Here is a 19,401-nt window from a genome sequence, read left to right as displayed (position 1 = left end):
ATCTTGGAGAGTATGCTGATTTCTTTGCTCAAATGACAGCATAGCCCTTCCATGAACAGGAATAATCACTGTAATCATAAAAGGATTAACCTCTGAAGAATGCGGGTGGGAATTAGGGGACCCACACTTGGAAGTTAGCGGGAAGCTTTTTGCCTTCATCGCCAGTAAGAGTAATTTTGGTCACATTTCCTTAAAACAAAACTCTGCATTAAAATCTGTTGTTATATGAGCAACAAACACAGGAATGCATTTAACCTGTCAGTTCAAGAAAACAGCAAAGACATGTGCAAGAAACAGAAATTATATTCTTTATTTGGAAACAGTTGTCTTATTTAAAGCTATACAAGAGGTATAACATGGAATCAATGAGGATTCCTGCGCGGAGACATTGCTTTACATTTGGTAAAATAAGCCTCAAGCATAACCCAACACAGTAAAAGAAAAATAAGCTGACTCAAACCATTTTAAGCTTGTAAGAGTTGGATCAGATGAGGTCTCATTAAGAGTGTGATAAAGAGCATATATAGTAACCTCTGATGGAAATCTGAGGCTCCAGCAAAGATGACATTTAACAAAGGAAGCAAGCATGCAAACCCAGGCGGTTCTCCTCAGATTAAAATAAATGATTTGCTCTAGGGATAAAAAGTACATAAAACTGGATTAAGCCACTGACCTTCATCCACCTTTGGAGAAGGCAGTTCTGGCAGTTCTTTATTCTACTTTGCAGGCAAACATGTGCCATCACACACACTGGTTCCAATTTAGTTCTCTGTGTGTGTTGCTTAGGTCAAATAATTGCTATGGACCCTGCTGCTGCTGCTGCTGCTGCTGCTGCTGAAGTCAACGGCAAAAATGACATTGAACTAAATGTTCTGAGCAAATGGAATCTGATGCTAGATTGTGCAGAATATGCAACAGCATGAACTACAGGGATGGACATTGCTGTAGAGCATTTTATCCCTTCAGACCATCAGCGAAGAGAATTTTTAGAGGTCAAATCCACCCAAAGACTCTTATCTTATGGATGCGCTGATTCGGTGCACCTGATCACTACACACAAATCTGATCCTAGCACTGACCAGTTAAGTCTACATGGCAGACAGAAGGAATTGTAGGGTTACAATGCAGGTACCATAATCAACACAGGGTAATACTGCAGAAAACCTTCTGCCCACATTACTTTCTTTATTAGGAGCAAATGTTGATTCAGAGAGAGTCCGGTTTGTCCACAGTAAAGCTGGCTCTCTCTGGACCACCTCAAACTGAATCTAGGTCCTCCGAAAATCTTCTGAGCAATTCTGACACTCACGAGCCAAAACAGGACCGCAAAAAGTGTGTTTGCAAAAAAACAAAAAAACAAATGGCAACATCTCTCCTCAAGCTTTCCATTTAAGAAGAAAGCCAAGGTGGGAAGAGGGTGGAAGAATCTAGCACAAACAAACCTGCACCTTTTTGACTGGAATTATGGCAGGCCTCTTCCAGTCCAAAGGGTTTGCTATGCTTGCAAATTGCATACAACTCTGTCAAATGAAAAGAGGCTATAATAATTTGTTAATTTCCTCATGACAGCCAATGGGGAGGCACAAAGCTTCAGCTTTTCCCAGATCAGTATTCTGATACGGTGCCAAGATGAACCAGGCAGCCTTCAAACTGTCTGAGCCAAACTGGAGTAATTTCCAAAGCGCTGAATCAGGGTCCAAACCAAACCTTGTGGTTAGCGCACACTCGTGAGTATTGAATACTGCTTTAGCAAGTAAAGCATCAAACCAGATACCCAAGAGCTTTTGTGCAGACACACCTTCCCAAATGCCGGCACATAATTTATTATTTTATTTATTTTGTAAGATTTATGTACTGCTTGATTGTAAAAATGAAACAAAACCTCAGAGTGGTTGTCTCAACTGTTCTGGTAAAGTACAGGTCCAGATAAAGGAGAGATACTTATGTGTACCACTATTCAGCCACAGCCACATGCACCAAAAATAGTCATTTATGCTCTCAGGTAGGTGTGACCATTTTCTACCTGACAAATTCACCCAAGTAAGTATTCACTTGGAGCAACAGGGTATGGGCTTAGAATTTTTTTTTAGGGGTGTTAGGAATTCTCCAACTAAATGGAGAGATTTCTACTTGCGCAACAGAATTCTTCATGTTGCTCTTCCCTCTCCATGTGCCCCCAAGGCCCCCTCCATTCTCTCTTGAGGGTTGGGAACCCCTAGGACAGATTCAGGGGACGGGGGACACACAGGAAGAGGAGAGGGAGCAGAAGTTCCTTTGCACAGCAACAAGTATGTTCCAGCTCCACTGTCAGACATTATACCTCTGAATACCAGTTGCTGGGAAACCCAGATGGGCAGAGTGCTGTTAGGCTCATGCCCTGCTTGCAGGCTCCCCACAGGCATTTGTCAGCAACTATGAGAATAGGATGCTGGGCACCAGGCCATTGGCTTGATCCAGTAGGCTTGTATTGTTCTTAAAATGCTTGCACCAGTGGAACCACTTAGTTGGATACCACCCATGGTATTAATGAAAGGTTTGGGGGAGTGAGTGTGTGGAAAGGCTTAAGCAGAACAGATTTCTTTCTCGGTTTGGGGGGTGAAACCATCAGGTCCCATGAGCATGGGGTTGCTGCTTTCACAACCCTCACCTGGTCCAATGAAGCTGGCAGAAGTGATGTTCCATTTGGATGCCATCCCTATCAATTGCCCCAGGCCTTCAAACAAGCTATGCAACTGCACAATATATCGCTGTGGTTATGCTAAAACAGCTAAGCAAAACATAAGGGGTGAAGCCTCTACATATATAGACACATCCCTTCCCACTTTATGTGAAATTCTGTGGTTTCCAAGGGGCAGATAAAGGGCATGTTAGCATCAGCTGATTTCCATGATCCTATCTCCCATAACGTAATTATGCAAACATCAGGTCTTTGCTTCATCTTCGAAGCACGTGCTCACCTCCGAATAGAGGACTGCTGATAGAAAATCCACCAACCTGTTTGAATTTTAGTGGTTTCCTGCTCACTCAATAGGGTCAATTGCTTGCTTCCATAAGTAGGAAGCAGTGCGCTTATTTGACTTGCGCTCACTCTGCATCATGGGTTTTGCAGTTTCAAGGCTGCACTACCGTCATTCTCGTACATTTCTCTTATCAGCAAAGTATCAGAACAGCAAGAGAACTCAAGAGGTTCTTGGAAAAACATGTTTTGGTTGCAAAAACAAAGGTTGTCTGGAGAGGGAAAAAAAAAACATCTCGAGAACGTAGGTATTGCAAAAACACATAATGCTCTTGCGTGGGAGCATGATCTCCTTTACCTCTGAATACATGAAATTCCAACTAACCAGGACAGCAAGTTGCCTTCCGTGTACCAACTGATTCTCAGGTGTCCCATGGATTTCTCCTCTCCCCAAACATTTATCAAGGTTATCATTCTTGGGATAATACATCATTAAGATTATAGTGCACATACATACACACCTGTACACCTACCACTGTAGAACTATGTGTAATGTAAGGATTTAGGTTTAAGGGCTTCTTTGCTCCTGAAACCCAAATGCGTCATCACTGGAATGTTTCTGCTTTGTTCAGAGTATGAACGCACATCACTGCAACAGCCACACTGCCACGTTACAATCTACCCTAGGGTTCACCTGAATTCAGGAAGGTTATATCATACACATAGGACCTGCCATGACTTGACAGCCAATAAGAAAGCAGCATATAAAAGGGATTATACTATTACAAAGTGTAAATTCCTCCTCAGGAGCACCGGATCCCTGGTTCTTCCACTTCTTCCTGTTCTTTTACTCCATACCAGGGTAGCACGAGGAAGCCTCTCTCAAAGCCCTTTATTAAAGTAGACCACCTCAATGTCAGAGTTTTTCTCCCTGATCAGAGCTTGGACTTCAGGTTCCAGGCGGCTCACCCGCATTGAGCTGGAAAAAGGAAAACAAGAGGTGTTTCTAGTTCTTAGGGCAAAGGAAAGAGTAGGAAATGGAAAGCAAAGTTATGGGGCAGGGCTAACTCAAGAGGCGCACAGCCATTCTCTGAAAAATGGGCTATGCCCTCCCATGTCATGTTTTAAATCAGTGGTAGGCTAATCTGTATATTATGGGAAAGAAATGCTTACAGTGTGTCCACCATGTATGCTTCTGGAGAACACCACAGTCGCTGAAGGAGAAACTAGGTCCCAAGCATGTGCTGTCTAGAGGTGTCTTCTTCAAACTTCATGTGGGGTTCTCTTTCCCACACTGTGTGGCATTCCCCCAACTGTGACATTGCCCACATTTGAAAACCTCCCAACAACATATCTTACAGCAGAAAGGGGAAACATCTGTGACTCCTAAAGAATATAGGATTGCTTCTACACTTAAGACAGGATCAGGCTTCAAGACTGTAACACACCAGCATGGCATGAAAACCACAACAACACAAACATTAAAAAGGCCATGTTTTTCAAAATAATGCTTCTTCCCCCACATACCCTGGCAAAAACAAGCTAAAAAAACAAACTTTTCAAATTTTGAATTGAAAGTTGTGAAAATGTTGACTTTGGACAGCAAAATATAAAAGGAAAGAAAAGGAAAGAAACAGCTTATGAGGAATTTCCCATTCAAAAGTATACAGATTCAGCAGCACCGAGGCTTGCATTCAGTGCTAGGTCTACTCAGAGTAGACTGCCTGAAGTTAATGAACATGACTAACAGGTCCATTAAGGTCTATGTCAGGGGTCCCCAAACTAAGGCCCGGGGGCCGGATGCGGCCCAATCGCCTTCTAAATGTGGCCCGCGGACGGCCCAGGAATCAACGTGTTTTTACATGAGTAGAATGTGTGCTTTTATTTAAAATGCACCTCTGGGTTATTTGTGGGGCATAGGCATTCGTTCATATATTTTTTTCAAAATATAGTCCGGCCCCCCACAAGGTCTGAGGAACAGTGGACCAGCCCCCTGCTGAAAAAGTCTGCTGACCCCTGGTCTATGTGACCCATGTGCGAGAGCACAGCCCCCCAAAATGGGATGTCCCAGACAGTTGATGGGTATGTGCTACAAACACCCTGGGTGGGTGAACCCTCAATTGGGAACCACTCTCATAGAACATAACATGCAATGGCATGCTTACCTTTTCTGGGGGAAGAGTGCACAGCAAAGGGGGGTAGCAAACACCAAACTGGAAGAACAAAGACAGGAGGAGTCACTTCTGCCTTGGAGGACGGGTAAGGGAGTCACTCTGGGGGGAAATAACCCTCACCCCCCTCCCACCAACCCCTGGGGGTGGCAATGGCAATGTTCTATGTTGCTCTATGTCTTGGGGGTATAGGCTGTTTCTCGCTCACAGTCAGAATTGTGGGTGCCGAACAACACACCATGGAGTGCAGTATCTTGCATCCCAATCAAAGCTTTTCTCTTGTGCCTCCTTCACCAACCTGGAGCTCTCCAGATGTTTTGGACTACAACTCACAACTACAACTGATAGTCAAAAACATCTGGAGGGCGCCAGGTTGGCAAAGGGTGCCCTAATGCCTCTTCAGGGCCCCCAACCCATTTTCCTGGAATGGGGATCTAGTCAAATTTCTAAAAGGAATAGCACTATGTCATGAAAGCTACCTTGCCTGATCCATTACAAATAAGCTGGGTACCATGTTATTGTCATTTCAATGGGGCTTGGGGGGGGTGACCCACAAAAGTTGAAATATTCAGAATGGAACAGGTTGCCACTCAGAAATTTCCACACCTTCAAACTGACATACATTGATAGGAACTGGTGGGATTTCTGATCAGCCTAAAGGTCAAGTCACAGTTGCCAGGGAAGAAAATCCAGAAGGGCCATGGAATGTGGATCCCCATGCCTGATTCCCACAATCATACCATCTCAGAAGATTACCTCACTTGCTCCTGTAAGCCAAGTGCTATCTGGTTCTAGTCAAAAGCTGTGTTTCTTTATTATTTATTTATTCCATGCTTGTCTTGTCTTTCCTCCCAGGAGCTCAAGGCTCCTAGGTCATCATGCCCCAACCAGCCACCCCCAATTTTAGCCTCCACAACCAGGTTGGTCTGAGAGAAAGTGAGTTTCCTGGCTGAGAGAGGATTTGAACCTGAGCCTCCCCAGTCATAGGCACCCTACTTCCCCACACTGGCCCGATTCACACCATAAATTTAAAGCGCTATGATATCACTTTAAACAGCCATGGCTTTCCCCAAGTATTCTGGGAACTGTAGTTCGTTAAGGGTTGGTTAAGTTGTTAGGAGATCCCTGCTGTGCACACAGAGCTACAGCCCCCTAAGTGATTTAACATTCAATTCCTCTTCACAGGAAACTCTGAAAATTGGGGGGGGGGGGGATAGGGGCCTCCTAACAAACTCTCAGCACTGTAAACTAACTACAGTTCCCATAATCCCTTGGGGGAAGCCGTGACTGTTAAAAGTGGTATCATGGCACTTTATAAACATACAGTGTGAATGTGACCATGGTTTGCACTGACATTCTTCTCAGAGAGCTCTGGCAACCTGTTCTCTCCTCCTGACATACAATACTCCCATTTGCACAAGGGAAGAAGCGTACTTACCACAGGCCCACCAGCCCAACCTGCAAAGGAGCATTCATCCAAGGGTACCGCTGGAAGGAAACACAAGGCGTTGGTCCATGCTCAGTATCTACATCCGTTTCCAAAGCAGCTTGTTTTTTACAGAGGTGCAGCCATTTACCCAGCAGGAGCACTCATACATTTCTTGGGGGAAGTCCTATGTGGCACTCCAAATAATGCTAAACTACAACACCCATCAGTCTCAGCTAGCATGGTCAATGGTCAGGGATGATGGCAACATCTAGAGAGCCAAGGGTTAGCCATCCCCGCTTAAGAAGCCTTGAATATTTTTTGTAACTGTCAACAATTGACCCTAGCATTTCCAAGATGGCAGTCAATACACCTTCTAAGAAATTAAACTCCCCTTCCTGACCAACGTAAGAAGAGCCCTGCTGGATCAACCCAAAGGCCTATCTAATCTAGCATTCTGTTTGCAGAGTGACCAACTGAATGCCCTTGGGAAGACCACAACTAGGACACGAGGGCAATAACCCTCTCCTGTTCACAAGGGATGAGAAGTAAGCTGAACACACACACACACACACAACTATGGCTCATATCAGGAAAGCAACCACATCCTTTTCAGCTTATAGGAATGGAGGCTTGGGAGCTGAACTAAGATCCAAAAGGACCTACCTTCAGAAATGCTCTCTTCTCTAGCGCGTTCATGATCACAGGAGGGATGGCTATAAGGAAAACAAGGAAGGAGAATATTAAAGACACACCCAGCCAGCCAAATGTCTCCTGCACGTTTTGGATCTGTTTTAGGGTTGTTGTTGTTTTATTTCTCTAGGATTTCCTGGAATCCATTGAGGATACTCTGAAACTAACATCACAATGAGTAGTTCACAAACTTAAAAGCTCAGAGGTGTCCCAACTGGCAATGGAATTTGATTTATGGCTGCATTCACATGGAAGTTTATTTCGTTTTCATGACGTTTCCCTAATTGATAATTTCCACATTATATTGATGCTTTCACACGATGCAAAATCCACTTCCAGAACTATAGTGGAATACAGTACAAGTTTAGCACTGGTTTCCATATTATTTGCAAACAGGGAAAAGAGCACTTAACTTGCACTATGTTCCACTACATCTTACATCATGTGAAAGCTCAAATATAATGCAGAACTTAGAAGTTAGGGAAAAGTCATGAGAATGGAATAAACTGCCATGCAAAGGCAGCCCAGATTGTCATTTTGTTTTTGCCCTGCAAATGCCAACAACTTAAACAGGATTTCTACCTCGCTAGAACCTTTCAGCATGTATGCACCAAAAGCAGAACTAAAATTAATGGGCTCTTCAAAATGCTTAATTTTGATGTCAAATATTCTCCAGGCAATCTGTGAATGCTCAAATCGGGGCATAGGGCACAAAGGGTATTCTTCACCCTCTGTGCTCCCCAGCCTCTGCCGACAGGCGGGCACTCAAGCGCCGGATCTCTGAGGGGGTGGGGGCCTGGTTCACACCTCCCCAATTGTGCGCCTGGGACAATGGTCCCCCTGGCACCCCCAGACACCACTGTACCGACCTCCATCAGTAGATCTCAGGGCCCTTTTAAATTAAAAGTGCCAAAGGTTTAACCTGGGCCCTGCTACATGCAAACATGTGCCCTGCCACTGAGCCTCCCAATGCACATCAAGCATCCAAATTAATTAATAGTTAATAAGAAACACTCCTCAGTTTATAATATTTCATATCTGAATCTTACCCCAAAAAATTGAGAGAGGTCAGCAAACCAAAATCATTCACATTTCCACCCATAAAACAACACATCATCCCTTATTGGCAAAGTTGGAACTTCATATATTTGCTTCTGCTCTAGCCAAGGGCCACTGCCAATGCAGTAGCTACTTACCCATGGCAGGTGCAGCCATGCCAATTCGAGACACCACCACCTGTGCAATGGCTTGCTGAGCAGCTGCCTTTGACTCACCCAACCGATTTCCATTCTCATCTGTAATGGGGATACCAAGCTTTAGCTCCCTGTAAAAATGGTTAAGGGGGAAAAATAATACAACCCTTTATTGTCATTTTCAGCCTCTTGTTTCTCTTGCTGCCAGAAATGCAGCAATTCTTCCGAGTCCTAGTTGCCTGTGCTTCCTGTCTTTCTAGACCAGGAACACAAGTATTAAACTAGGCTTCACCAGCGTGCTGCTCTCCAGATGTTGTTTTGGACTACAAATCCCAGCCAGCACAGGACCACATCTGTCCTGCTGGATCTCCAAAAAAGGATGGTCTGGAACAATGTGGTATAGGACCACGAAACAATGTGGAGTAGCTCCATCACATCATCCCACCTGACCACTCCCCACGAACCAAAACCACATAAACATCACAACAGCAGACACTGTTCAGACATGAGGACAAGGCAAATCAGGAGATTCTGCAGGCATAATACACCATTAAATGCATTGTATGTGCACTGTGCAAAGTGGCAGGTGTGTACACAGAATTAATGTGCAGTGAGACCTGTGGCTCCACTCTTCATTACACTTTTTCTCTACTCTTCATTATGTTGCCTCCTCTCCAACATCTTCCACCTACAGTGGTGCCTCGCAAGACGAAATTAATTCGTTCTGCGAGTCGTTTCGTCTTGCGAAAAATTCGTCTTGCGAAGCACGACCATAGGAATGCATAGGAATTTAATTCCCATAGGAATGCATTGAAATTTTCGTCTTGCGAGGCAAGCCCATAGGGAAATTCGTCTTGCGAGTCACCCTTTCGTTAGCGAATGCCTTTCGTCTAGCGAGTTTTTCGTCTAGCGAGGCATTCGTCTAGCGAGGTACCACTGTACTTTAAAACCCTGGCTCTCTACCCCGGCTCTGGCACATGATGCAGCAATCTTCATAAAGCTAAGCAGGTCTCGGTCTGGTAGGTGCCTGGATGGGAGACCTTTGCATATTGCCTTGAATTACCAAGTGGGAAAAGATGGGATACAAATAAATAAAAGGAACTATATTCTCAACTACAGTAGCAAACTTATCACAGAAATGTAGACGTTGCTTTCTAAATAGCTAGAAAGCTTCTTTCTTCATTCTGGGGGTGGTGGTGGTGGTTCCCCTTACGCAATCTGGTATTACTTTTTACTATGTTCCAAGTCCCCCCACCCTTCATAGATCTATAACGGCAAAGTCCTCTGCTATGCTGTTAGCCTGATGCCAGTTATTGTGGATTCCGTATATTATCATAGCTGTGAACAGCTCATACTTTCAAGGTCAGAAGACTGAGAAAAGATTCCCAGGGGTGCAGTAATTTAGAACATGCTACTAGCAAGTTTTTTTCGAACCTAGAAGTTCGAAAGCACGTCAAAGTGCAAGTAGATAAATAGGTACCACTCCGGCAGGAAGGTAAACGGCCTTTCTGTGCATTGCTCTGGCTCGCCAGAAGCGGCTTAGTCATGCTAGCCACATGACCCGGAAGCTGTACGCCAGCTCCCTTGCCCAATAAAGCGAGATGAGCGCCGCAACCCCAGACGTCTGCGACTGGACCTAATGGTCAGTAGTACCTTTACCTTTACTAGCAAGAAATGGCCAGGACCTTATCTTTGGTTTCCCCTTTCCAGGAGGGTAGGATATGTTTCAGTGTCAGAGTACGTGCTTTGCTGGGGCAAAAGGTCATTGGTGTCTCCAGGCAGGGATAGGAAGCTCCCCTTCTTTGAAACCCAGGAGAGACCCTGCCAGTCAGTGCAGACAATACTGAGCTAGATGGCCCAATACTGTACTAGATCGACTCAGTGTAAGCTATCTTCCTAGGTTCCTACCCTCTCCCCACCATGCAGCCCTATCTTACCTCTGCCTCATTAATGGTATGTTGATACAGTTAGCCGCTGCCACAGCTGCAAAAGGCACATAGCGTCCAATGATGGGTGGAAGATGCTACCGAGGTGGAAGGGTTGAAAGAGAAAGAGAAAGAGAGAGGAGGCATATGTTATGGTTTGAATTAACAGAAGGATGAATAGGCCCAGGGAAAGTGTACCCAGCTGCCCACCCCCCTTGCACAGGCCTGACTGATGTAAAGAGGAAACAGGAAGAGGAACCAAAGATTTGCAGAAGAAATCCTTTCCAAACATCTCAGTGAGTGCTGAGCATGCTCAGTGGCCAGGGAATGCTGATAACCAAATACGGAAAGAGAGCCACTTGTCCTATGCAAGGTCTTGTTTATAACACCAAAGTGTGACACCCTAATCTCAAAGAACAGGCATTTGCAGTGCCAGAGCACACACAGCCGGTGAGTCTGTTACCTTGGTGAGGGACTTGAGGCCCAGTGCTGTGACCACAGCTCCCGTGGTAGCACTGACGTAGGCAGTGCCCAGCTGGCTGTAAAGGAAGCAGGCAACCAGGTGAGGCTAAGATACTCTCAACTTCCTCCTGTCTAGTCCCAGCCCCTGGGAAAGGTACTCAATGGGTGGGACATGCAGGAACATTTCTATTTCCCACCATTAAAAATCCCCACCAAGACAAAGCAGTCACACATCTTCACCACCTTTCCTAGCACTGCCAGTGTTCCTTCTTGCCTCATTCCCTACCCATTTCTGCACAGGAGGTCTCCATCATGGTCTACCTTGCTTTTGACTTCAAGCTTTCCCTCCATGACTCCTGGAAAGCCCAGCCCCTGCAATCCTCTCCTCTTGACCCCCCAAAATGGGGCTACCACTGCTTCCTAGGCACACCACTTTGAAGAATTAGCTCCCATGTGTTTTCCTAGGATTTACAATGGGAAAAGGCTAAGAGTGAATTCATTCTCCCAGTGTGGATCCCCACCCACCAAAAATGGCACCCATTCACGCACAAAAGGGAGGTATCAGCAGACTTGGGGGAATCTCAAGTTTTGCAGAAGTTCAAAAGAAAACTTAAGGGAAATAATGAACCGAAGGGAAGGAACTCAAACATAGCTCAGTGAGGACTGAGCAATGCTCACTAGCAATAGAATGCTGACTGTTGTAGGGGGCAGAGAAACAGGTGGGAAGGAGGATGAAATAGAGTATCCTGAAAAGGGGCATGGCTGATTGGCTGCCACCTTGAATAGGAGTGCCCCTCAGTGCAATGTTTTGTCATGGTTTCCATTTGAAATGTAATTAGGAAGGAGCTCCTAAGCACATGTGGAATAATCCGAGTCCACACCCATGGCCATCTGGGATGAGGGAGCAGAATTTTCTGGGCCTGATGATCTGCTTCCTTGGCAGGCATGAGTCCTGAAAAGCTACCCTGAAGAGGCAGCTCCTGTAGTGGTATCAGGCAAACCCATGCCCCTCTGGTGCAATTTCCCACAAGTATGTCTGCATTTGTTTCCAGGGCTCTTGGGCAGTACTCAGTGTCTTCTTACCTGACGGTTAAGGGAGCATCTCCACTCCGGTTAGTGTAGTTGACAATGGCGTTGAATGACTGGTTCACCCATTGCCAGAACAGAACAGCAGGTGTTGTTCTGCAAGGAAAGAGCAAAGTCAGGGCTCCCATAAACATGACAAAAACCAGAATGTTAGGCTAATTCTCAAAGAAGTAGCGAACAAGCTCTATGAACTGATTTGATGTGTGCTTCTTGCAGCCCCCCCCCCACACACACACACAAGCACTCAGTGAGGTATGCATGCAGTTTCAATGCCGCTGTTCCACCCCATACATAGCACTTCCCCTCTCCTTCAGATTTAGGGCCAAACTACCATACATCCAACACAGGAAATCCATGAACAGATCTCTGTCTTTTTTATTTCATTAAAACTAGCTGATGATAGGGGGCAATTTGGGTGTGGTAGGGTTGCCATACGTCCAGGATTTCCCAGATATAGCCAGGATATTGCAGTCGGAAGCAGTGTCCAGGCAGAAATTGCTAAAATGTCTGGGAAAATCCAGATGTATGGCAACCCTTGTCGGCAGTGTCGATTTTCCTTAAAAATAGAAAGCTCAACAACTTTTGTGACCGGATTTTCACTTTTTGAAATATGCCAACCCTTGGTGAGGTCCATGGCATGGGGGAAAGTAGAGTTAATTCTTCCGCCCCAGCCACAATGTTAGATTGCTCCTTCTTCCTGCCCCAAAGCTGGCATTTCCCTCAGAGGTACTTGTCCATATAGTATTTGTCCTTTGTCGACTGCTTCAAATTAGCCCTCTAAATTGCTGCATTTCTTCCTACACATATTAAAATGTAAGGTTGTTGTCATGCTGCAGTTCACGCGGACACCAATAGGGCCTTAGAAGTTGTGCACGTGCCTGTAGAAAGTGAGCATGCACCCAGTGATGGTCATGTTCATGGGCACCTGGGCCGACATTCGCCCAATCAGGATCATCTTCTCGCCAGTGTCCGGGTGGAAAGCTGAGTCGTAGATGTATTTTGCCCGCCATAGTTGGTCCTCAGTCAATCCTGGCGACACCTTCCCCGCTCTGAAACAATCAAGAAAAGGAAAGAAGATTGGAGGCAGTTTAGGGAAATGAGTAGATTTGCTGCAGAGGTTGCTGGAGCAGGAAGTATCAATGCACTGTACTAGGAAGAGGCAGGGTCAGGTTGGGGAGGTAAGAATAGTTGTATTAGCAATGACCAGAGGTACCCCTCAACACTACTCTCTATTCACATACACTGTGAAATGAATGGAGACCCTTCAAATGGACTAATTGCCCTATGGATAGTCTTGGATGGGTTCCTTTGAATGTTATGATTAATTCAAAATATTGAGTTTGGAATAAGATGTGTAGACAGGGCAATGGTTTGGGACTATGCTAATGTTCTGTCACCAAATGGCCAGTAGTCACTGGAGATGACATTAATACTAATGAGGGAATCGTTAATACTAATATGTTTGTTTGCTAATGGGAACATAAAAGACTGCATTTATGATATATTTATGTTTTTGTTGCACCTATATATTGATTTGTTTGCTGTTCTTGTGAGCCGCTTGGAGCACCCTTTGGGAATGTGGCATGTAAATAAACTTGATGATGGTGTTCTCTAAGTTTCACCTTTCCATCCCTTCTAAATGTGCATCTTTCTCCCTAGGAGAAACAAAATAGAAAATTCTTTCCAGTAGCACCTTAGAGACCAACTGAGTTTGTTCAGCTGGTCTCTAAGGTGCTACTGGAAAGAATTTTCTATTTTGTTTCGACTATGGCAGACCAACACGGCTACCCACCTGTAACTTTCTCCCTAGGAGTTTGTTCTCCCTGCTTATGCTTTCCCAGAGCCACTATACTGAAAGTCAATAAGCCACTCCAGAGTGCTAAGAAGAATCTACGAATTCCAGGAATTAGAGGAGAGCTAAGGATGTTGAATTCCATCGTTAACAGCAAGTGCTGTAAAACCCTCTAGACAGCACAACATCAGGATTCCCCACCTCACCCCCACCACTGCCTTCCTCGTCGTTCTCTAAGGACCAAAGCAACCCCCAGACTAACAAGAGAACCTGTAATCCTCAATCACCCTCCGGGCCTCTTCCAGGGTCTTGCTAGAGAGCAGAAGGTTGCGGGGGTCTGTCACCGTGAAGAAGTGTTTTGCTCTCCCTGTGAAGTTGCTCTGGTCCCATCGTGGCTCTTTGGTGTTGATGTGCAAGGACAGTTCCCCAGACATCTTCTGCAAGGAGACAAAGGAGGGAGATCAAACTCAATTCATGTCACTGTGAGGCTACGCAGAAGTGTTGGCACTGGCATTGCCAGTGGTGGGTGGGGCCGGAGGCAAAAGCGGTCAGAGCAATGGATGTGACTCTTTATACTGCAGGCTAAATTCCATCCACACCAAAGTTAAAGGCTTCTACCCATACAAATGTCTCTCTCCATCCTCCATTCAGGGAAGCGAGTGGCGGCAAATGGGAGGAGGGGACAGGAAGAATTCCTCCCATGAACTTGATTAAGTTATCTTATCTTAGGGCCCAAGCTTATGTGCTGAAAGTTTGCTCTTCAAAGACCATTAGAACTCAAACACAATGCTCTCCAACAAAGCAGGAACAAGCAAAACTGGGGAAGTTATCAGATATGTACAAGGTCACTTCCGTACCATCGGAAAGCGTGACTTTCGCTTTTACTTGCATATAAGGACAATGTGAACTTCTCACATCTCCACCACTCCCCAAGTTGCTGGTGTGCTGGTGCTTTGCTCCTGAGTTCCTCCTTGCATACATAGGGGATCCTGCCTGTTAAGCGCAGGGGGGTTCTTTGCAGCCCATTAGAGAGATTCCTAACCCTTGAGCCTTCTGCACAGCAGGATATGTGCCTAAGCAAAATTGAGCCAGTACAATAAAAACAGGTAAATCAATATACATTTTAAGTTGCTTATTTTCTAGCACTTGAAGCTGAGCTAAAAATTTTTTTTATTTTTTTAAAAGAGAGGTTACATCAACACTAAGGCTCACATCAAGATTCACGTCTGGAAATGTTGGTTGCCCTTTAAATCCCATTCGTCGTGCCCCTACTGTTACCCAGGCAATAATTAAAACAACAAACATCATACTCCTTGCGTCAAAGAAAAATGTCAGCCTCCAATATTCACAAATTCTCTCTGGAAGGAATAATCCTTTTGGATGGAAACCCTGTGAGGCACAACAGCAATATTCAAAAATAAAAAAATAAAAAGCCGATAAAGACTTTATCTGCAGTATTATTAGAACAAATACTCTGAAGCTTTCCTGCAGAGACTGCATACAAAGAACACGCAGAGATACAGATTGAACCTAATAAAATTTCAGGGATTTGAATTCTATTCTCATTAGTGGGTGAAAATGGCATGAACAAGGAAATTAGTCAATTTCATCTGGAGTCCAGCAAGGTATCAAGAGGTCGCTTCCCCTTTCCTTTTTAACTGAAAAGCTTCACAAGCATTTTTGATTTCTATACTTGCTGCTGGTCTACCAAGAGGCCAAAGAGCTGCAGGAGGACACAGTTCTATGTTAAAATGCAGCAAATTACTTTAATTTCCAAGAAGCAAACCACACCACTGGGTTCTCCCTCAGACCTTCTATCAATTTAGCTTGTACTAACAGTGGATGATCAACACAATTCCTGGGTTAGGAGGAATAGTCAAGTCTGAAATCCTCGAGTAGTTACTAAGAGTGTGTCTATATATACTTGGTGTGTCTATAACCTACCAAGCATTCAGTTTGGACCTATAGCACACAGCCAAGAGTACACTAAGTATATGCCAGCACTTTTCTCCTAGAACCCAGGATATAACCCTGAAGGCACATGAGGCCACTGCCTTGCTGCAGCTAAACAGGAATGGGTCTGGTCAATGCCTGGATGTTTGACCACCAGGAACCACATGTAGATCACATGGAACCAAGGTGAGCTATATACAGCAGTGGCCAGTGAAACAGCACAGGGAAGCTTCGTGTGGCACATGACGGCAGAGTCAATCTGCAGCCATGCGCCAAGTCAAGTTTCCTGAAGAGTGCACACACCACCTCACCAGCCACTACTGACTACTGATGTAAGAAAATAAATAAAAGAAATAGGACATGGCCAGGTTAAAAATGGGAGGCAACCCTGGAGATGCCAGAACCAGCAATGGTCCTAACAATGGTCTGCTGAAATTGCAGCATGCTTTATGCATGCTTTATGGATCAGTTTGTCCTGGCACAAGTATAGTAGGCAACATACCAGCCATGCAAAAAGTAAGGATTTCTACACACACATCTCTCCGTCCGTGCAGAACTTGGCCAGTCATCTGTCAGGGATTCTTTAGTTGAGATTCCTGCACTGCAGGGGGTTGGACTAGATGACCCTTTGGGTCCCGTCCAACTGTACAATTCTATGATCCTAAGTGATGGCCCAAAGAAGGCTGATCGCCGAAGAATTGATGCTTTTGAATTATGGTGCTGGAGGAGACTCTTGAGAGTCCCATGGACTGCAAGAAGATCAAACCTATCCATTCTTAAAGAAATCAGCCTGAGTGCTCACTAGAAGGACAGATCCTGAAGTTGAGGCTCCAGTACTTTGGCCACCTCATGAGAAGAGAAGACTCCCTAGAAAAGACCCTGATGTTGGGAAAGATGGAGGGCACAAGGAGAAGGGGACGACAGAGAATGAGATGGCTGGACAGTGTTCTCGAAGCTACTAACATGAGTTTGGCCAAACTGCGAGAGGCAGTGAAGGATAGGCGTGCCTGGCGTGCTCTGGTCCATGGGGTCACGAAGAGTCGGACACGACTGAACGACTGAACAACAACAAAAGTGATGGCCCAATTGCTTATATGAGGCTGTGATGTTTTGAACTAGTTAAAAGTCTCTGAAGTAAAGCTGGTGTTTTAAAAATAAAAATATTATCTGGCCAAAAAAAAAACAGTCCTGCAGGAGAAGAGGTGCATGTCCGAGCAAAGGGGAGACCCCAAAATAAAGAAAACAGGGAAGTCTTCCATCTCTCTCTGCAGTCCTCTTGGGAACCAGTGTGGTATAGTGGTTAGAATGCCCAACTGGGACCTGGGAAACCAGAGTTTAAATCCCCATTGGTCCAACAGGAGGCATACAAAGAAGCTCACCGGTCCTACAGACCTTCCTGGGTGTGAGATTGGCAGGGGGGGGGGGTGGCTCTTGGTACTTCCTCCACCCTCAGAGTCTGGGGTGCTGGTGCCCCAAGAAAGGCCATTCTCCATGGCAGCCCCTAAGCTGTGGAGCCCCCATCCCACGGAGATGCATCCAGTACCTTCATCATACAGCTGCCACAGGATACTGAGGAGGCACCTCTTGCCTCTGGCTTTGACACCTGGGGCATCTAATTTCAGGGACCGCCTTATTTTTCCGGTTGTTAGTTGTTGTCAGTTGTTTCTATTTTCTAATATTGTGTTTTAATGTTGTAACCCACCCTGGGACCTTGAGGCGAAGGGAGAGAAAGAGAAAAAGAAAAAGAAAGAAAGGCTCCCGTCTTTCAAGGTTACCGGCCGCCACAGAAACCGGGGAGCTGAAGATGGATTGGAGAGGGCAGCTCTGCGTATCCCGCTACGTGCCGCTACCTGTCGCTCGCATCCTCTGCCTGCCGCCCTCCCAGCCAACTCCCCAGATCCCGGCGTGATGTTCAGCAGCCCCCTGGGCACGCGGTGCGCGCAGGGAGAGTCACCCGCCGGCGCGTGCATGAGCTCGTGACGCGGATGGGCCCCCACCCAAAACCCCGGAGTGACTCATAAAAACGGATGAAGGAGGAGGAGGAGGAGGAGGAAGGGAAAGCGCGCGCGGAGTGGGCGGCATGGGGTGGAGAGAGAGAGAAAGAGAGATGGGAACGAGTGATGAGTAATCCGCAGGCTGTGGAGCGAGGAAGAAGGCGAGGGAGATCCTGGCGCCGGGAGCCCCGAGGCAGAGCGGAGGATGGAGCCGGGAGGCGTCCCCGCCCCCGCGAGGGGAGGGCCGGGCAGGGTCGCGATCCCTGCGAGAGGAAACTCACTTGTTCCTCCGAGCGGCGGCGGTGGCGGCTGCAACCCTGTCGCCCGGCGGCTGTGACACGGCGGCGCTGGGCTGCTTCCCGAGGCCGGCCCCTTCCTTGGCTTGTCACGGCGCCCGAGCGTAGCGGCCCCCCTGGCGAGGCGAGAGCCAATGGGCGGCGAGGGAGAGCCGGCCAAGAGGCAGGGCTACGGCCTAGCCAGTTCCTCTGAGGCTGCCGGGAAGCGGAGCGGAGGGGAGCGCGCGGGAAGCTGGCCGGGGTGGGGCTGCGTGGAAGGAGCGGAGGGGAGAGGCTTGTCCCTGGCAGCCCTCGCGGGGATCGGATTAGGAGGCGGCGGCGGCGGCGCCAGCTGCTCTGGCTGCCGGCCTTTTCCCTGCTTTGCTGCTCGCCCGGCAGGCAAGGTGGGCGCCTCCCCTTCAGAGCGTGCTACGTGCCGCTTGACACAGGCTTTGGGGTCAGATCCTGCCCCGCTCACTGGCGATCGGCCGGAGCTGTCCGCGTTTTAAGCATGAAACCTGTAGCGGGACCCAGGTGCAGCCCTGAGGCCTGCTTTTCCAGTAGCCCATCTCTGGCCCTGGAATGGGCGAGATGCTAGGGGAAAGTGTCCTTGAACATGTGCAGAGTGTTTCCTTCCTTTGCTGCTTTTTAAAACAGGCCATTGTACGACCCACCCCCCCCCCCCAGCAGCAGAATGTGATTGGAAGGGGCGGAGGAGGAGGATCAGGGCAGCTTTGTTTCTTAACAGCTTGCAGTAAGCTGGCAGTCAGGATACAGGTGACCTGTAACAGGATCTGCAAGAGGAGCTAGCTGAGTCTCTAGAGTCCATTGATAAAATATATTATTGCATGTGCAGTGGAATGAAATGGCCTCGCATGGGAAGTATAAATTAGGGCAGAAGAAGCCAAAGCAGCGCTCTCTCCACGTTTTGGACTACAACTCCTATCAGCCCCAACCACGATGGCTAATGAGACATTCTTATGAATAGGGTCCCATCTGAGATCAGATGTCAGGAATGGGCTGCTGTTTACTGAATTTGTAACAAATGCCAGAACATTTCTTAGATGCTGTGTGACGAACGTGTATGAATTCCTGACGTCTCAATGTGAAAATATATTTGGTTGAATTAATCACAATATTGTGGTAGAAATGCTTAATACTTGTAGTACTCATTACTTTAGTGGTAATCTATGAATTACTTTAGTGGTAATATATGGGACGCGGGTGGCGCTGTGGGTTAAACCACAGAGCCTAGGGCTTGCTGATCAGAAGGTCGGCGGTTGAAATCCCCGCGACGGAGTGAGCTCCCGTTGCTCGCTCCCTGCTCCTGCCAACATAGCAGTTCGAAAGCATGTTAAAGTGCAAGTAGATAAATAGGTACCGCTCTGGCGGGAAGGTAAACGGCATTTCCGTGTGCTGCTCTGGTTCACCAGAAGCAGCTTAGTCATGCTGGCCACATGACCCAGAAGCTGTAC

The 19,401-nt window shown here is 46.6% G+C and overlaps 1 protein-coding gene across 2 annotated transcripts; it reads right to left on the bottom strand.

Annotated features, from left to right (window-relative positions):
• Nucleotides 1-287: 287 nt before the first annotated feature.
• On the bottom strand, nucleotides 288-18,092 carry SFXN3 (sideroflexin 3). 2 transcript variants are annotated; one of them, XM_033149813.1, is made up of 11 exons: nucleotides 17,508-17,642; nucleotides 13,975-14,141; nucleotides 12,791-12,961; nucleotides 11,910-12,008; nucleotides 10,828-10,903; nucleotides 10,377-10,462; nucleotides 8,443-8,570; nucleotides 7,220-7,269; nucleotides 6,566-6,615; nucleotides 5,122-5,169; nucleotides 288-3,935 (listed from the first exon to the last, which is right to left on the bottom strand). In XM_033149813.1, exons 1-11 carry the CDS (start codon nucleotides 17,625-17,627, stop codon nucleotides 3,839-3,841), a joined length of 1,092 nt encoding a protein of 363 aa, XP_033005704.1. In that variant the 5' UTR covers nucleotides 17,628-17,642; the 3' UTR covers nucleotides 288-3,838. The 2 variants fall into 2 exon arrangements, with proteins under 2 accessions (XP_033005704.1, XP_033005705.1); XM_033149814.1 differs by lacking the exon at nucleotides 17,508-17,642 and adding an exon at nucleotides 17,933-18,092 and having other exon boundaries at nucleotides 3,839-3,935.
• Nucleotides 18,093-19,401: the final 1,309 nt, after the last annotated feature.

The sequence above is a fragment of the Lacerta agilis genome, chromosome 5, assembly GCF_009819535.1.
Source record: "Lacerta agilis isolate rLacAgi1 chromosome 5, rLacAgi1.pri, whole genome shotgun sequence".
NCBI lineage: Eukaryota > Metazoa > Chordata > Lepidosauria > Squamata > Lacertidae > Lacerta > Lacerta agilis.
This window is presented reverse-complemented; position numbering and strand designations above follow the sequence as displayed.

Coding starts and splice junctions, on each gene's coding strand:
- SFXN3 (XM_033149813.1), bottom strand. CDS start 17,627: ATGCACGCGCCGGCGGGTGACTCTCCCTGCGCGCACCGCGTGCCCAGG. Junction 12,962..13,974: donor AGGGTGATTGAGGATTACAG/GTTCTCTTGTTA, acceptor TGATTGTTTCAG/AGCGGGGAAGGTGTCGCCAG. Junction 7,270..8,442: donor CATGGCTGCACCTGCCATGG/GTAAGTAGCTAC, acceptor TTTTCCTTATAG/CCATCCCTCCTGTGATCATG.